The 17,610-nt window shown below is 35.9% G+C and overlaps 2 protein-coding genes across 5 annotated transcripts in view; one reads left to right on the top strand and one right to left on the bottom strand.

Moving 5' to 3' along the window:
• Itgbl1 (integrin subunit beta like 1) overlaps positions 1-11,525 on the top strand; it is a 201,941-nt gene extending 190,416 nt beyond the window's left edge. The window contains exons 9-11 of the mRNA XM_048421997.3: positions 3,167-3,313; positions 8,274-8,387; positions 9,509-11,525. Of these exons, the coding sequence (XP_048277954.3) occupies positions 3,167-3,313; positions 8,274-8,387; positions 9,509-9,600 (353 nt within the window). The 3' untranslated portion in view covers positions 9,601-11,525. The remainder of the gene's footprint in view (positions 1-3,166; positions 3,314-8,273; positions 8,388-9,508) is intronic.
• The window catches only part of Fgf14 (fibroblast growth factor 14), a 594,874-nt gene continuing 582,017 nt past the window's right edge, over positions 4,754-17,610 (bottom strand). For 3 of the 4 annotated variants that reach the window (XM_048421998.3, XM_085698167.2, XM_085698168.2), the window contains one exon: positions 10,079-16,555. In XM_048421998.3, coding sequence (XP_048277955.1) covers positions 16,419-16,555 — 137 coding nt within the window. In that variant the 3' untranslated portion in view covers positions 10,079-16,418. Of the gene's footprint in view, positions 16,556-17,610 lie in introns of all 4 variants that reach the window. The other variant, XM_048421999.3, reaches the window with a different exon arrangement.

A 17,610-nucleotide genomic window follows, 5' to 3' on the forward strand; every position in this document is an offset into this window, starting at 1 on the left:
TAATTCAGCAGTACTTCCACAATCCAGTGTCTCTCAGCACCTGTCATTCTCTGCTCATTAGCATCCAAAAATTCATGATTAACAAAGCACCATATCATGTCCAAACTCCCTGTGTTATAAAATTTTCCATGCTTAGAAGGCTTATTTTTTCATATTACTTTACTATCTCTTTAAAGACTTTATTAGTTTAAAATGATTTTCCATGGCTGTCTATGCCCATTTTCTTTTTTTTTTCAGCACCTAAGAACCCTTTGATCATACTGTAACTTTTTAGAGGAGTTTTTGTGTCTGGACCTGACTTTCTATGTGTCTCCAGTTTTCTCTGACCACATGAGCCAAGTTTTAAAGGACCCATTCATCTACTGTGCTGTTTTGCTCAGCACATGTCATTGACGGCTGGCTGAAGCTTGCAGGAGTGGCCAGGAGCCACACCTTTGTAGGCTGTAAGCATCAGCCTGCTTGAGAAACTATGGGACAGGAAGCCATGTCTCTCTGTCTGGAACTATTTTTTAGCTTTCATAGGCCCTATGCTTGGATATCTGAGCTTCCATGTTGGATGTCATGTGTAATAAGCTTCCTTGTAGGAACTACTAGCCCACAAATAATGGCATGGAAACTTCTTACTAATTATGAATTCTTGGCTTTAACTTAGGCTTCTTTTTTTTCTAACAAGTTCTTATAGCTTAATTAACCCATAATTTTAAACAATCTTCTTCAATGTGGCTCAGTTACCTCTCTTCATGGCAAGTCTGACCTTTTCTAAGTCTACTAGCCTTTCTTCTTCCTAGAGTCCTCTGTGCCCTTGAAGTCCTTCCTAACCTCTTTCTGCTTAGCTATTGGCCATTCAACATTTTATTACCCCAATCACAACAGTACTTGTTCACAGTGTAAAGATATCCCACAACACCTTGGGGTGACTGTCCAAGCAGCCAGATCTCTCTCTCATTTCTTTAGTTTTAAAAGTTGCTTGTTCTTCACTGGAGGTTGTCTATTAGATCACAAAATCAAGCATGCAGATAAAATCTAGGTAGATTGTCAGAGGACATAAGTAAACTAGTTGTGATGAGACTTGAAAGGGAAAAGAGCCAAGTAGAAGCCTGCAGCAGATGCAGAAGTTAAAAAGACATTTGTTAAGAAAACGTGACTAGGCAGCTCCTTTCCTAAAGAGAAAGATGCTGTGCTGTCATGGAAGGTGTGTGGACCTTGAAACCCAAGGAACTAGAGCCGAGTTCTGGTGTTCTGTAACTGGATTACAGGATTTAAAGTACAACGTGAAACATAATAGCATTTAGAGGTTCATCTGTCATAGTACCAAAGAGTTCCACAATAGCCCTGAATGGAGTGATGTAGGAGTCTTCTCTGTGTGCTGTGATTGCTATTAATATATAAAGAAACTGCCTTGGCCTGTTGATAGGGCAGAAGTTAGGTAGGCAGGGAGGACTGGACTGAATGCTGGGAGAAAGAGCAGTGGAGTCGGGGACTCCATGGAGCTGCTGTTGCCGCCGGAGATAGACGCACTGAAAATTTGCTGGTAGGCCACGACCTCGTGGTGATACACAGATTAATAGAAATGGGTTAAATTAATATTTAAGAGTTAGCCAATAAGAAGCAAGAGCTAATGGGCCAAGCAGTGACTTAATTAATACAATTTCTGTGTGATTATTTCAGTTCTGGGCTGCCAGGACAAACAAGTGGTTCCTTGCAACAATGGAGTATAGCAAAGGTTTACTAATTTGGCAATAAACTCACAGTAAGGATAGCATTCTGCAGTCCTCTGTATGTGCTGAGAACTGGGAATCAAATCCAGTAGAAAATAAAGGAGCCACACATGCTTTTCATCTGCCCTTCTAGTACATGAAACTATACCCAAAGTGGGCTGGTATCTTAAAGGCTATTTTCTGAAGGAGTTCCCACAACATTCAACTTCTTGTCTGTAAGATGGGGGCGACACCTGAGTTCATGGGCTATGATAACACATCATTTAATGAATGAGGAAGACTTCTGGAAAAATATGTCTTTGTTCAGATTTATTTTAAATTTGTTTCTCATCTGTTTTCCATTAGCTTTGAGATCATCATGCTATGAAAAATCACTACCTGGATTCATGGGTGGTTGTGTTAAATTAATCATAATAAAGAATTCTCAACAAAAGAGTCTTGTCCATTAATCTTTCTATATGCATAGATGAGTCTCAGAACACATATTTAAGAAAGAATGGTGAATGTAGATACATACACACTGGTTAGTATAGACGACAATGATACATGTCCTTGTGGACATAGCAGGATCATCTTTCAGCCACCATCTTTCTTTTCCTATGCTCTGGTTCCTGGCACCGTATTCTGTTCATAATAGATACTTGAGAAATCATTTCCAGGCAAATAACTGAGTCAGAGCGTGATCTGTCTTTAAGAAAGTGTGGCTATCAGGAAAGAAATAAAGCACTTGGTAGAAATAAGAAACTAAATTGGAAAATTCTGAAGTCTAGTAGATGTCTGCTTAACACAGGTAAAGAGAACTATATATTCCTGTATAACTGTAACAAGCACAGTGTTTCATCTTAAAGGATAAACATTTCAAAAAACAAAAATAAACATCAGAAACATAAAGACAAAGGCAGGAGGTCAAATGAGAACATAAAGCCTCATGTAATTTTTAACTTTGACACACTTATAAAAGACATTAGTATTTGTGCTCTATCTGCTCTTGTTTGTGAAGAGGAATGTAAAAAGATAAAATCATTAGGAATATCTTTTGTTTTTATTAGTAAGCCACAGGAGAGCAATTAATAATTGCTGCAAGCAGTGATGACGTGACTAGCTTTCAAAATTGATCTGAGTATAATGGTTTGCACAGTGAAGAACAACACAAACAACATGCGGATAGACACACAAATAAGAAAGAACTCATAATTCCATTTTAAATAATTTCAAAATTTTTTTCTCAAATGCTTTTCTCCTATATGACATCCAAATGTGTCATGCTAAGCTAGATTTTTTGTTGGGATGCTGTTTTAAACAATGATGTGTCAGAATGCTGTATGTGTAAGGAAAGTACGTCTAATGGGAGATGAGAGCCTATGATTTACACGCTCTATTTATAAACTAAATTTTCTGCACATTTAGTCACATCTTCCTCTTATCCTCATCTTATGGTTGTTTTACAGGCCATGGCACATGCTCCTGTGGTCATTGTGTTTGTGAGAAAGGATGGTTTGGCAAGCTCTGCCAACACCCACGGAAGTGTAACATGACAGAAGAACAAAGCAAGAGTTTGTGTGAGTCAGCAGATGGCATGTTGTGCTCAGGGAAGGGTGAGTATCACTGCTTTACCTGGATCCCTGCTGAGACACCTGGTCCCTCAGAACATCAAGTAGCAACCAGTCTAGCCAGAATGAACTTTGCCTGAGGAAAGGCATTCAGCTTGTGTTAACCCTGAAAGCTGAGCATCAGCAACAGAAGGTGTGGGAAATCGGTGCTATGATCCTTTTTGTCTGTGTGAAAGATAGAAAGCTTCCTAAGTTTTCACAAAAGCTTGACCAAAAGAAGTTTCCATTTATATTAAAACCCAGGTGTATTTTTTTATATTTATATTTAGAAACTTATTATAAATAGCTTTTTGCTGAGTCATGTCCAGTTATAAGGATACAGAAAGTTATACTCACTAATGCAGTGAGTTTCAGTCCATTTACTCTCTAAACTGAGTTTTATGCAAAATTATTCCATAAAATATATAAGCAATTGAGTTGATTCAGAATTTTCAGCTATGTAGTTTACATATAGAAAATACAAAAAAAAAACCATGAGTAATGCTGCAGGGAGAGGCCTTAGTAGTTAAGACCACTTGCTGCTTTTGCAGACAATCAGGGTTTGGTTCCTAACACCCATATTGGTTGGCTCTCAACTGCCTATAACACTCAATCCAGTGGATTAGACAACATCTTCCGACCTGCATGGCCCTTGCTCTCATGCTCATTGAACATTCACATACATAGTTTTTAATGAAATAAATCTTTTCTAAAAAGAAACAGAATGCAAAATTTGATTAAATATTGATCTAAAGGTATTTCCTCAAACTGAACCAAACACAGATTCCTACTTAATGCTTTCCTAGCTAATGCTTTGGGTAGTGCGAGTTTAATCACAGGTCATTAACCATAGAGAGCCTAGAGGATGCTTGGTCATGGCTAAATATAAAGAGCAATGTAAAGTCTATCGAAGGTTTTCCATTTTGAGTTTCATGGCTCACACTAGTGATAGGCAACAAGTGGGTGAAATTCTTCTTCTCTTCCTTTCTGGAGGCCTCATGATGGGTACAGAAGAAAGGGAATGCGGCTGAGCTCTTGCAGCTGTAATTTGTCTTTGTTACAGAAGATAACAAGGGTATTAGGGGCTCCATTGAGAGAACTGTCCAATTCCCTGCCATTTTACTGTGAAAAGTAAAAGTACAGCATGTGAGGGACTGGAGAATTTCAACATGATGAAGGAGAAAGGAAGTTTTCTCACACCCTTTCACTCTCTATTTCTGATAAATCTCATTGACTTATGTAATTTTTCAAAATTCATGTAGGAAAAACACTATTCTGGTGATACCAAAGTGTACAGACACTCTTATTTTCTTATTATTAAACAGGTGTGAGCCAGGGACTAGCCTGTGACTGCATGCCATGATAATTTGTCACCTGCCCCCACTAATATGACAAGCTTGAACTATGCATTTGCTAAGAACTGTGAATAAAGCCTTCACTTCAGGAGACGATGAAGAAATAGCATTTTATTTCTTACAAATTTATAGCCAAGACAATAAATCACTCCATAGAAAAATTTAAAACAAGATACATCTTTGTGACCTTCATAACAGATGGCATCATTAGTACAATAGTGAAAACTGCCTGCTGGGGTTAGGGTTGCAGCATTTTGTCAGGCTTGATGTATGAAAAAGAACGTCAGCAATGGAATGGGACCTTGACCCCAGGCTGAAATTGTTTTTGTAAATGACCAAGAGAGATGTTCTTAGTGGCCATGTTGCCACTAAATTTAGCTACCTTTGCAGAATATATAGTGAAATTTGTAGTGTTTTTGTTGTTCTTTTTGGTTGGTTTGGGGACTTATATATTTATTTGGTTCCATGGTGGCACAATAATATGTTTGTCTTAATAACATTACCTTAGATCCAAGTAATCATTCCGATAGTCAGAGATACTGTTATGGGACAAGCCCTTAAAGATATCCTTGAACTGACACAGTGATATTGCTGCACCCACACCATTAGCAAGTTCAGGGTACCCTCATTCATCCATCTGTCTCTTAACTTCCCCTGTTCTTTATCCTCAGAACAGAGGATGGGAAAAAGTTAAACTTTCAAGACTAAACTTATCCTAGTGTCCTAGATGTCATGCCCAGTATGGCTGCTAGTCACATCTGTAGACATGAACTGCTCATTTATGAAACTATATGGATGTTTTTGTTGTGACAGTCATCACAAATTGATGGCAAATGGTGAATTGATTTAGTTGAGATATTGTTAATTCCCCCATCCTTTCTACTAGTCCATTCTCATCTTCGAAGGAAGTTTATTTCTTTCTCCTCCTTAGGTCTTCAGAATGTTCTACAAATAGATGAAAAACTTTCCCAATAATGAAGGCCAGCAAAAAGAACAAAGGAAAATAGGAACATTATTAAGAGTCCTTTTGGAGAATAAAAGCAAATGGGTTAGTGGTGTTGTAGTTGCAGATTTATCACCCTAGAGTACCGTACAGGCTGGGCAAACTGCAGCCAACAACTGGGTGGAGCCTCTAATGGGAATGGGTTCTAGCTTGCTGAGTTGAACAGTTGCTCACTTTGAGGTGTTCAGTAAGCTTACGTTTTGTTAAACAAAATCTTCTCGGCCTTTTCCCTTTCTTGATACAGACAACCACCCCCGTTATTAGTATTTATGAGAACAGCCAGAGCTCTCTACAATAAAGATCTATAATAGTTTCTAATGACTATATACATTGTGTCAGTACTACATGCTATGCTGTTCCTATTTTTGGAGGGAGTAGAAGAATTTCCTACCAATCATCAACAGAGAAACAACACACCTGGGATTACGGTGGTGACCAGGAAGATTACTTCCATAGCATACACAAAATCAAATCCCAGTTTTATTCTGAACATTTTATAACATCTACTATATTTGGAGCTATAATTTGCTTGTCAAATATTCAGTCTACATATACCACATTGACTTTAGCTGAGCGTGCTCATCTCAGGAAAATACTTTACTATACTTTGCGTCTAAGCATTCCAGCAACAAAAGAAGTAATAAGAATCATTTCCAGGCAAGAGATAAGTTCAAAGATGAAGTGTAAACTCTTTGTAAGAATTATGATACACATGAAAAGGCATCCTAGGTGTGATTATACTAATATCATAAGTATATAAAATCATTTATTTCTATTGCAGAAATAATTTCATGATGTGAGAGATATTATATAAGAAACAGAAATACTTAATTCCTCAAATAGTTAATCCTTCTTTTCTAATGGAAATAAGCCAGTAAGCGTGATGTTCCTTTGGGGGTGGTATCTCTGTGAGAGACAATAGAGTGCCTATGTAGGTATTTCATTTACCACTTGTTAAATAAACAATTGATTGCTTAACATTTCCATGTCTAGAAATTTTAAAGAAATATTTAAAATTAGGAAAAAGTTCATTCTAAAAGGAGGATACACTCTTCCTAGGTGAGAATTTATGAGGCTCTATGTCTTTCCCACTAGACCAGCAGATAAAATCCTAGACAACCACCACACTGTCAATCACTTCACAAAAATGGTAGATCTTCATATATTGCCCTAAATAGTCTGCAAGTCAACCCGGACTCTTTGTAAAACACGTCAAGACTAAGTGACATTGTGTTTCACTTAGCAAATCAGTAGAAAATAAATATAAATACAGTTCTCACATTATAGCTAGTTCTGACCGATCACTTGTCTTGAGATGTGTGATAAAGAGAGGCCAAAATGAAATTTGGTTGTTGGAGATTCCTTCACCTCAAATGCATATACCTTTTTCACATCATGAACTCATATAGTACTTAATGCTTAGGACATTTTAACTTGAATTCTTTCCTGATATTCATGACAGTGTTCCCCTAACCCAGGTTTCTGCTCTCTGTGCTCCCAGGTTGTTAATCATTTGTTAGTTACTCTATTTCAGGATAAGTACTCAGAACACCCCCGAGTCTCCTCTCTGTATTCAGAGCTTAATGAGTTTGGAGTTTTGCTAACTGCTTTAAAAGCTTTAGCTATTTCACACTTTCTCAAGGTGATTGGTTTCTTGAGTAACTTCGCAATGATTTTCAATATCTTTTAGTAAACAGAATTTGTGTCCAGGAAGAAAAGCCAAATGAGGATGGAAAAAGTCCTTTTGAATTCTGCAGTTATCCTCCTAGCTATAGCAAGAGCAGCTTTTTGCATGATTTTCAAAGCCTGTCTTGGAAGATATTTGCACTGAGAAATTTCTTCTTGAAAGCTTATTTTTATTTTAAATATGCCGTTAGTAAGAGTCTTGGTTACCCAAAATTTTTCAATAACTAAATAGTTTTTGTTGTTTTAAAATTAAGTTAGAGGTAACCAGAAAGGAAATTGATGAAGGGTAGGAAAATTGATTGGATCCCATTTTGGGTTCATTAGGACTTTTCCTGATTATAGATAAAATCCAGAAGGGCAGGTCTGAGACATCAATGAGACATAAGGGATTGTGTCTGCATTTTTAGTACTTCACCTTGCCACTCAGTGTGAAGTTTGTGTGTCCCTATTTCAAGAAAATCATGCAAAAAAGTCTAAGATGAAGAGCTCAATTATTTAATAGTTATTAAATTATGAAATGAGTCTTCATTTAATATAATCTAGTGCTGGATTCCTTTAGATAATTTGAAATGCAATTCAATTAAAAAAGAAAGAAACAAAACATCTATTTTGAATACCTTTTGGGGAAAGGATCTCTAAGGATGAGCAATATCCTGTTCCATTGACATTTCAGCCAGACTGGACCAAGGAACATTTGCTCCAGGCTAATTGCAACTGTCTAGATCTATAATGAAGGCTTTCCTGAATGGCCTTTATGTATTTGAGTAAGTACAGCTCTCTCCTGTGAAAGCAGTTGTTCAATAAACTTTTACCTTTAGAAGATAGGTTATTATAAGCCTTTTGTCACTTTTTCAATGATATTCTCTTCTTGATGGAAACCTTTAGTTTTCTGGCAATAGCCAATAATACTCTGTGATTTCAGGTTCTTGCCATTGTGGGAAGTGTATTTGTTTGGCAGAAGAGTGGTATATATCGGGCGAGTTTTGTGACTGTGATGACAGAGACTGCGACAAACATGATGGTCTCATTTGCACAGGTATTAAACTGAATTGATTCTTTTGTGCCACGGATGACAATAGAACTAAGTGCTTTAGATACCACACGCTGCTTTAGATAACCAGAGAAGGCAGCTCCCATATACTCCAGGGAGCAATGCGCACGTGTAGTAATTCTAAAAGGATTCTAAAAGAGTATCTGTAAAGATTCACTAACATTTGTCCTAGATGAATGCAAAAGGATGAAGCCAGATTATATGATTGTTTGGAAACTTCTACAAGGAAATCTGCCCTACAAACTTGCATATGGGCAGTTATACAAATGTAGAATTCTTCTGACAATCATTTTATTTTAACATGGTCCAGGGGAAGGCTACTATTTTAAGCAGCACTCAGATGCCACAAGGTATACTGGCTGGTTTTAGGGAGCTGTGTATACATAGGAATATGTGTTGGTGGGAAAGACAGTAATAGAGTATACAAAAGGTTTGACTGTGTGATGGCCATCACAAACCTAATCAATTGAATTATAATAATTAGCTATAAAAACACTGAACCAAGTTAAATAATAACATGTATATGTGTTCTGCCGAAGCTATTATTTTAAATATAAAATGTACTCATACTTAATAGTGTTCTAGCTGATTAAATATACCATTAATACATTCTTTCTCAGTAACCCAAAATGGTTTTGTAATCAAACATTTTAATAAGGTTAAAGATAACTATTTTGACATGACATTAAATTAGACAATCACTTTTTCTCTTCACTTTACTACACAAAGATATTTTTCAAGCTCTCTAGCCTGCCTAACTTCATATCAAGGGGTTTTATATTTTTCTGTGTTTATTTGTAAGTCAGACATGGTTTACCCACTAACAGAAAATAGAATTATGATATGGGAGCCAAACTGAGTGATGCAAGATGAATACTGTTTGATTAACAGATTATGGCAACAAAGAGATGTCACTAAGTATCTTAAACTTGTACTTCTTTCAGGTTTTTAATTAACATAGTAATGTCATTGTATTATAAAACACTCTACAGAGGATAAATAGAATGGTTTTCTCATGAACAGTTATGGTTTACTGTTTATAATGGTTTATATTCTAATGGTGCTTTTTGATCATCATTTTAATCCACTTGTTTATTTTGTTGCAGGGAATGGAATCTGTAGCTGTGGAAACTGTGAGTGCTGGGATGGATGGAATGGAAATGCATGTGAAATCTGGCTTGGCACTGAATATCCTTAATGATTCTATGGGATACAACTGGATTCTTACTTCTAGGCCATTATAGAAATCTAGAGGAAAACATGTATACAGCACTAGGAAAAATTATTGTGTATTTTTCTATTTCTAACTGCCTGAGTGAAATATGGGTCTTCATTAGAAATGACTTCAGCAAACTGATATAAATTATACCACAGAGAATTGTTCTCTCATAATTAACATCAGTGTTTCACAACTGAGGAGGACAATTTTGCAACCCACAAGACATTTGGCAATGTCTACAGAGAATTTTGTTATCATTCTCGGTATGGTAGGAGTCCTTGCGCTATGGGCATTTTAGAGGTAGTGACCATAGGCAATGCTGTAAACTCTATGGAACATAGAAAGGCCCTCACAGCAAAGTATTTTCTGACACCCGATGTTTGTCAATACGTAGTAGAAAAATGCTAAATTGCATGGTATTTAGGACTCTACATTCTGACGCCACTGAAACACTATATCAGAATATAAGGATGATATTTATTCTCACATAAACCAATCAGTAGAATTTTTCCAGGATTCCATATGACTCTAAATTTGCATATTGGGATAATAATGACAGACACATATGACATGTAATGATGGGTGGAAATTTACCAGATCAAAAGGGCTTTATACTCACAAGAATCTCTTACAGGAAGAAATGAAAAATGTACAATTTGACATTTTAATAAATAGTGACATAAGTTTTTTATATTCTGTGCCAATATCTATTTATGCATTGAAAACAAACACAACATAAAAAATGAATTGGAATGCCCACTTTAGATACCAGGAACTAACAGGCCATGTTTTTTAAGACTAGACATGGGTTACATGTACAAGAAATCTGGTTTTTATTTAAATTAGTTCATATAATGTGTCCTCTGAAGAAGACAGTGTCTAGTTAGAAACACAAGGATCATCATACTGCATTCATTGCTCTTAAAAGACTTTCTTTTCTTCAAAGAAGTGGCAAGGTCAAAAAGAACAACACCTGTTTCAGAAGTTCAGAAATGGACCCCAAAATCTAGAAATAGCTTAAATCAAAATTACAAATATTCACTCAGTGATAGGAACAAAATGTTTATTTTCTTGGTGAAATTTTGCTTTGTATGAAACTCACATTGAATTATGAAAATGTACAATATTTGGGGTTCCCTTGCATATATACAGTTAGATCTACTTATACACATATTTGAAGCAACCATTATTTATAGCTAAAAAAATACCTTTTTCCTAAATGTGAATTATTTGTAAAATCCTAAAATAACATAGCAAAATCATTTCTGTATTGTTTTAAGATGAAATTTTACTTGCAAATTTTATATTAATAATGTAAATATTCTAGAGTCATGGCTTGGACTTCATCAGTCAAGTCACCGAAAGTAAAGAAAACATGCCTCCACTGTATTACTTAAAAAATTAAATACTGAAAAGTATTTGAAGAGTCAATTTCACTGGTGCTGGTTTTATAGTAATAATAAGGTTCTGAGAATTTAACCTATTTATAAAATTGTTGCCTCTATCCTGAGATTAGGGGACCCAGCCATATAGATTTTATTTCTATTACTGAGCTGGCAATCAATGTCAGTTGTATAAAATGAAGAAAATATAAGGAGTTAAGGTATAGTATGGATGATTGTGTTTTTTCCTCTTCTTTATGCTTTCCTTTTCTTTATATACATTTTAAGCCAATTACAATAATTTAATAGCAATTCTGATGATATGTTTGGTGATATCCAAACATGAGAGTCAATGACCATTTCCTCATGGTACAAAGACCTTCTGATTTCCCTACTGCAGGACTCAGCCTTCTATAAAGGTGTGAACAATGTATATTAGATAAACCACTGTAGGATTTTTCTTTAATTGTTTAATATTTTAAAATTGTAATAAATAAAAATCCATCCTGAGCCATACATAAACAGGTTGTGGGCTGTCTTTAATCACAGCTGTGTGTGGTAGTTTGCCAGACCTTGCTCCCTTGGAATTACCTTCAGATCCCTTTCATCACCCTAGGTGTGTGTTTTTTAATTATTACAATTATCTCTCTAGTTTTTATCATTTCTATCAGTAGTTTCTACCACAAAAGTATGTGATGTTCTTCTTGTATCTTCACAAGAAAAAGTGTTAAAACAGCATTAGCATATAAGTGTTCTCAGAATAGAGTTCGAAATTGGAGAAATGATAATTCCATGAAGATCAAAATGTATCTTAAAAATTTAGACAACATGAAAGTATGTTGTAGTTTGCCATGTTCTGGAGTGTGTTGTTACAGATTATGGAAGGAGCCTAATATACGTCTCACAGTAACCTAAACTCTAATCAGTTTTCTTTTCTTGGAAAACAGACTTTAAAAAAACCTTCAATTTGTTTGCTGTAACATGTGTGTGTGTGTGAAAATTACACGCACTTTTGTTTAAAAAATGAAAACAAAAAAACCATGGTGACAGGCAAAGTCATAGTGTGTCTCCTACCTTAATATGATTCTGTACTTTGACTCCAAAATAGAAAGTACCTCATCGAAAATGCTGAGCAAGGACAAATTTGTAATGAGAAGGAGAAAATAAGCCAATCTCTTTGGTTTGCTTGTGATTTTCAAAAATTACACTGGGACCCATGATAATCGAAAAGGTGGCATTAGGTTCACCAGTGGTGATGATTCTGATCCTCACCACACTTGTTTAACAAACCATGAGTGAATAATCCTTCCAGAGGAATTATAAACGTCAACAAAAGTCCTCCAGATGTGAAGAGAACCATTGTTCCTACCGCCTTTAGGAAATTCTAAGTTCATCTGGATTCCAGCAGCACCAGGGAAGAAATGACTTACCTCTACCAGCTCAAAAATAAACTCAACCTCACCAGCAGATATCAAAATTAGACTAACTGAGAACCAAGAACAAGGAAAATAAAAATACAACAGTCTCAATCTGCAAACTCAGTTGTCACAACTTTGAAACCCACACAGTATTTCACATACTCACGTATGTGTGTTACTTTTTAAGCCAAACCCTTAGGTACCTGTGTCCTTTATTTCAGAACAATAAATTATCATTCTATATTTGACTAAATCTGTACTTTAGAAAATAATTGCACATTTAGTCTAATTGTTTCCCTATCATATGTCTGTTTTCTGATATAAAATTGAAAATCATTTCACACTATTTTCTGTTTCTTTTAAATTAAAACTTTGTCATTCTAATCACATGTTTCTTCTTCAGGGGATATCAAATATCTATTATTCATGTAATATCTGGAAGAAATTTTTTAACAAAATAATACATATTCACTTGAAGGAGTGACAAAGGATTTGTTGGGTTTTTTTTTCTTAAAGTACCAAATCTGATATTGGTCACTCTAGGGGGGAAATATATGGTTAAGTAATTTAATAATTAAATGGTGAGGTATGATACATTCTGTTTACTTGCTGGGAAGTCAATAATTAGAAAGACTAGAGCAAAAGTCATGAGATCCTTTTTAGATCTAGTCCTCTCCCCGAAGCACCCAGGACAAGCAAACACTTAAAAGAGATTCCCAAATTCTCTACAATACATTTAAAACAGATCCCAAATTTTCCAGAATACATAAGGAAAGTGTACTCAATTCCCTTTTAAACTTCACACGGGACAAACTATTTGAGTATCTTCCATAATTATTTCCTGGTAAAATATTATAAACTTCAGAAAGCAAACTTATTTGGAAACAAAAATTGTGACACTTGAGTTATGTAAGGGACTAATATTAATGAGCACTGTTGATGGATAGGTAAAGCAATCAGCTACCATAACAAGGTGGTAGAACTATCCCTCCCCCACCAGATGTGCATGCAGAAGGTATGGGTTTTTAGAGACATGGTACAATGGATATACATACAGGGAGATATAAAACACACAGTCTATAAATACAAATGTGTTCCATCAGATTTACTATACAGAACATCAGTGATGACATATTGTACTTAATAATAGCAAACTTAATTTCTGAGGGAAGGAATGATGAACTTCTTTCAGAAAATTATCAAGAGAGGTATCATCAAGGAGCTAAAGTTTTCTTTGGCATGGTAAAGGGGGAAAATCGAATTTATCAACTTATTTACAGAGAGTTCTCTATATTTAGGATGATACAATGCTATTTTGTACATAAAGTTATTTGATGGTTTCCATATGCTTTAATATGTGTATTTTATTTGATATGTTGTATCTGTGAATACAACAAATGGTAGGAAACACAAATTGTGCAATACAGACAAGCTCTCTGTATGTAAATCAAAAAATACATACCAGTACCTCTACATGGGTTCTAGTACATGCAGTTCATTTGGTGCTTTCCTCTTCCCATGCAACAGGTGAGACGAGACACAAAGGAAATGGTCTAACTAAACCAAAGGTATAACAAGAAACCCTCTGCAATGTATCTAAACATATATTAGAAGAAACCACTAGGGTTACAGTAATACATTCTCTCATAGACAACTGACAACTCTTGAAAAACAAAACAGGAAAACATTAACGTGAATCTCAATCATTTACAAAAATAAATCTTGCCTTAATTTTAACCACTAGCCAGTCTTCGGAACAGAAATCTCAAGTAATGCTGGTTAGCAAAAACAGAAAGGTAGGCTAGTTTTGGGGTGTGTGTACATGTGGATGGGTATAAATTGTGTTTATAAGGCCAACTAAAAGGAGTTACAAGTTATTCACATTTTACCATATATTATGGTATGTATGTCATCCCTAAATAATCATTTAATGGGTTTTGTCTAAGTATGCATAACACCAAATCAGTAGTGGTCAAAAGAATCATTTTTTTTGTATTTGTAATTGATCATTATTGACAATAAATCTACTCAAACAGTATGCTAATTGTTATTTCTTAAAATTGAATCCAATATGAAAATGAAATAAGCATAGTTAAATTTATACTGACTCTTTAATCACCTAAGCAAGCCAACTTTTTTCTATGTTGGGCAAGGGCTGTCATGAAGATTCATGAAATCAATGAGAAAATAATTTCCCAGTAAGCACAGTGTAGATGGGGGCCAGTGACAGCTAGGTTATTCTGCCACATGGAAATAAGAACAAGAGGCCAGTACATTGATCACACATAGATTGTTTTCTAAAAAAGAGGTTCAGTTTGGTATCAATGAGCTTTTATGAAAAAAAAAAACCATGGAATTGTATTGTGTACACACAAGTAACAAATGTATTTCCAAACAGTTTAGAATGAAACATTTTGAAGCTCTTTATACCCAATATTGAACATTTTATATAGACTCTTCAAACCTTGTCTCCAGAAATTTACCACCTTTCTTAATACCCTTAAACTTGGAATTCAACAGAATTTAATTAAAAATGAAGTTACAAAAAGCAAAAGAAAACAAAATCAAATAAATTAAATGGCCCAAATCCCTAATGATGGAGTGTGTTGATTTGTCTCGGTTTTATATAGGATACTCAACAAACTGCATTCTGATATCTTGGCAATTTACCTCAAACCCAACCTGCTGGACCCTACAGAGCTGAGTTAGAGGTATATGTGTACTGGTGACACACACAGTACCAGACCCAGCATGCTAAGCTGTGAAAAAAAGAATTTTTCCTATCATCCAGTTTAGAAACTTGTCATTGAAAACCAAAAATATGAAAGTCTAATTTATACTAACGTGTGCATTGCTGCTGCAGGAAAGAACAGACAGCCGCCTTGCCCATGCTCTACTGAGGATAACTGGAATGCAGCCCAAATCAGTGTGGCATTGAATTATCTTCATTAAAAAAACGGAAGGAAGGGGTCAGAAATGGATTTAGGTAGCATATTTCTTATAGGTTGTAATGATTTGTTTTTATTTTTCCTTTTTCCCAATAATGAGGATTAATTGATGAAAAAATGAACCTTAATCAGGCCTACAAGGCCTACAGAATTCTTTGGACCCACTTTCTCAAAAACCAAGTGGGTCTTGCTCGCTGGGCAAGGCAAATGTTACCATTACCAGTAAGCTTGTGATATGTATAAAACACACACACACACATACACACACGAATAAACTTAGAGGGGATGCCAAACACCTATCATAGAGAGCTTCCCATGGATTGTGTTTGACCCTTGGTCCACCCAGGCCATGACCACCTCGGGAGTCCAGTGTCTCCTACTGGACAGAGCATATATGTGTGTTTGATTGGTAATATGAGCCAAAGACAACCTTAATCTTTGTAGATACGATTTGTAGTAATAGGTTTAGAAGGCTTCCTGATTCCCTGATTGTTCTCCGAACTAAACCAACTACAACACTGAAGATTCAGAGGAACACAATCCTGCTAAATGTCACAGACAGTGGAGCAAGCAGCCCTGCAAAAATGGGAAAAAGAGAAATCCATGATAGCACAGGTTTACAGCGTCTAACTAGAAATTACTCAATATTATTTGTGTGCTACAAAATTGAACTTAAACACATGGATTTCGCTGAAACAGGACTCAAAAAGGATTATGAATAGCTGTCAGCAGGCAAGGTATTGAATGTACTTGTGAAGTATGTCATTCACATGAAGTGTCACAGTCACAGAAAAGATATTAAAAAGGCATTCCATATCTGGTAGGGCATTCCATGGTCTGAGTTTAGCTGGTTTGTCCAGGTGTCTTCTTGGTGTGGGGGGTCCACAGGTTGAGATTTATCCACTTGCAACGAAGGAGGTCTGAGACAGCATAGAACAAGCATGAGCTTGCTTGCTGGGGCTCTTCAGCCACGGGAGCATGAATGTCTAGTAAGGATAAATCACTCCACTGTGCTCTGGACAAGTAAGTCAGGACACCTGAGGATCTGGCTATGTGGTCTTGCACTTGTTGACTGGTTTTCCTCCATTCATTATTGCAGATGCACTTGTACTTTTGCTTGGAGTCACCCCAGCTTTCGGAACCGTTTCACCAACGTCATGCAAAGATGGTTCTCGGTACATGGCAACTAGAAATGTAAAGACAGGGAGAGGAAAAGAAGAAGTTATCTGGTTACCATGCAAGAATGGCATGCCACATTTTGCACAGACCTCAGCCAGTCTGTATCTGTCTTTGGTGGATGAGCACCACCCCATTGATAAGAGGACAGCAGTTTTAAGGCAGTCATTTCTAATCTACAAATTAAGACATAGCTTTCGATGTATTTTCTAATTTATATACTAAAATGTGTGTGCATACATACATAGATGTGTTTTCTAATAAAGTTTAAATGAGAGCTATAAACTTTTTGTAAACATATAAATAAAAGCACACTAACTCAAACTTGAGGGCGTGCACACATGCATGCAGATACACACACACACACACACACACACACACAGGCTCTCTCTCCTCAACCTCCAGGAAGAAAAGTATTTGACCTAATTCTAGTTTCACCAGAGATCATGAAGCTATTTTTCTCTTCAGTGGTTTAAAAGTCACACAGTCATACTGGGTTCCACTTGAAAGCTGCACAGAGCATAGTAATAAAGGCTTCCTTTTGCTTAAGCCCGAATCTTCTGTGAATAATTTCTTCTATTCTTCTTTTCCTCTATCATAAATCGAGATTTTATACATCTGGAGGCAATTATATGGCATTTATATTTTTGTAACTATTTTTCTGATACATTGTTTAAAAATCAAATAATTGGTGTTGGTAGGACAGAGGCATAACACAGTAAGAGCAGCAGAGACTAATGCCTGAAAGAAAATTAAGGAATTATCTGAGTTGTGCCTTGTTACATAAGCACCATAGTTCATGCCACTTTTTAGGAAGTGCTTTCACAGAGTCTTAGGAAAGGCTATGTAAGAGTATCTGACATGTGGAAAATTAGTTGACCTAAACTCATCTGCCATCAGCAATATAATTATAGTCTATCTTCCCAACTTCCTGCTTGGGTTTTGAAAGCATAGGTGCTGCAGAAGAGATGCTGGGTTGAATGAGGATCAATGCCATGAGAACTGTAGAGGTGTCTTACATTTGCATCAATGTATCACATGATTTTTCTTAGCACCCTTACAAAG

This window comes from Myodes glareolus, chromosome 12 (genome assembly GCF_982192425.1).
Source record: "Myodes glareolus chromosome 12, mMyoGla1.1, whole genome shotgun sequence".
In the NCBI taxonomy this organism is placed as follows: Eukaryota; Metazoa; Chordata; class Mammalia; order Rodentia; family Cricetidae; genus Myodes; species Myodes glareolus.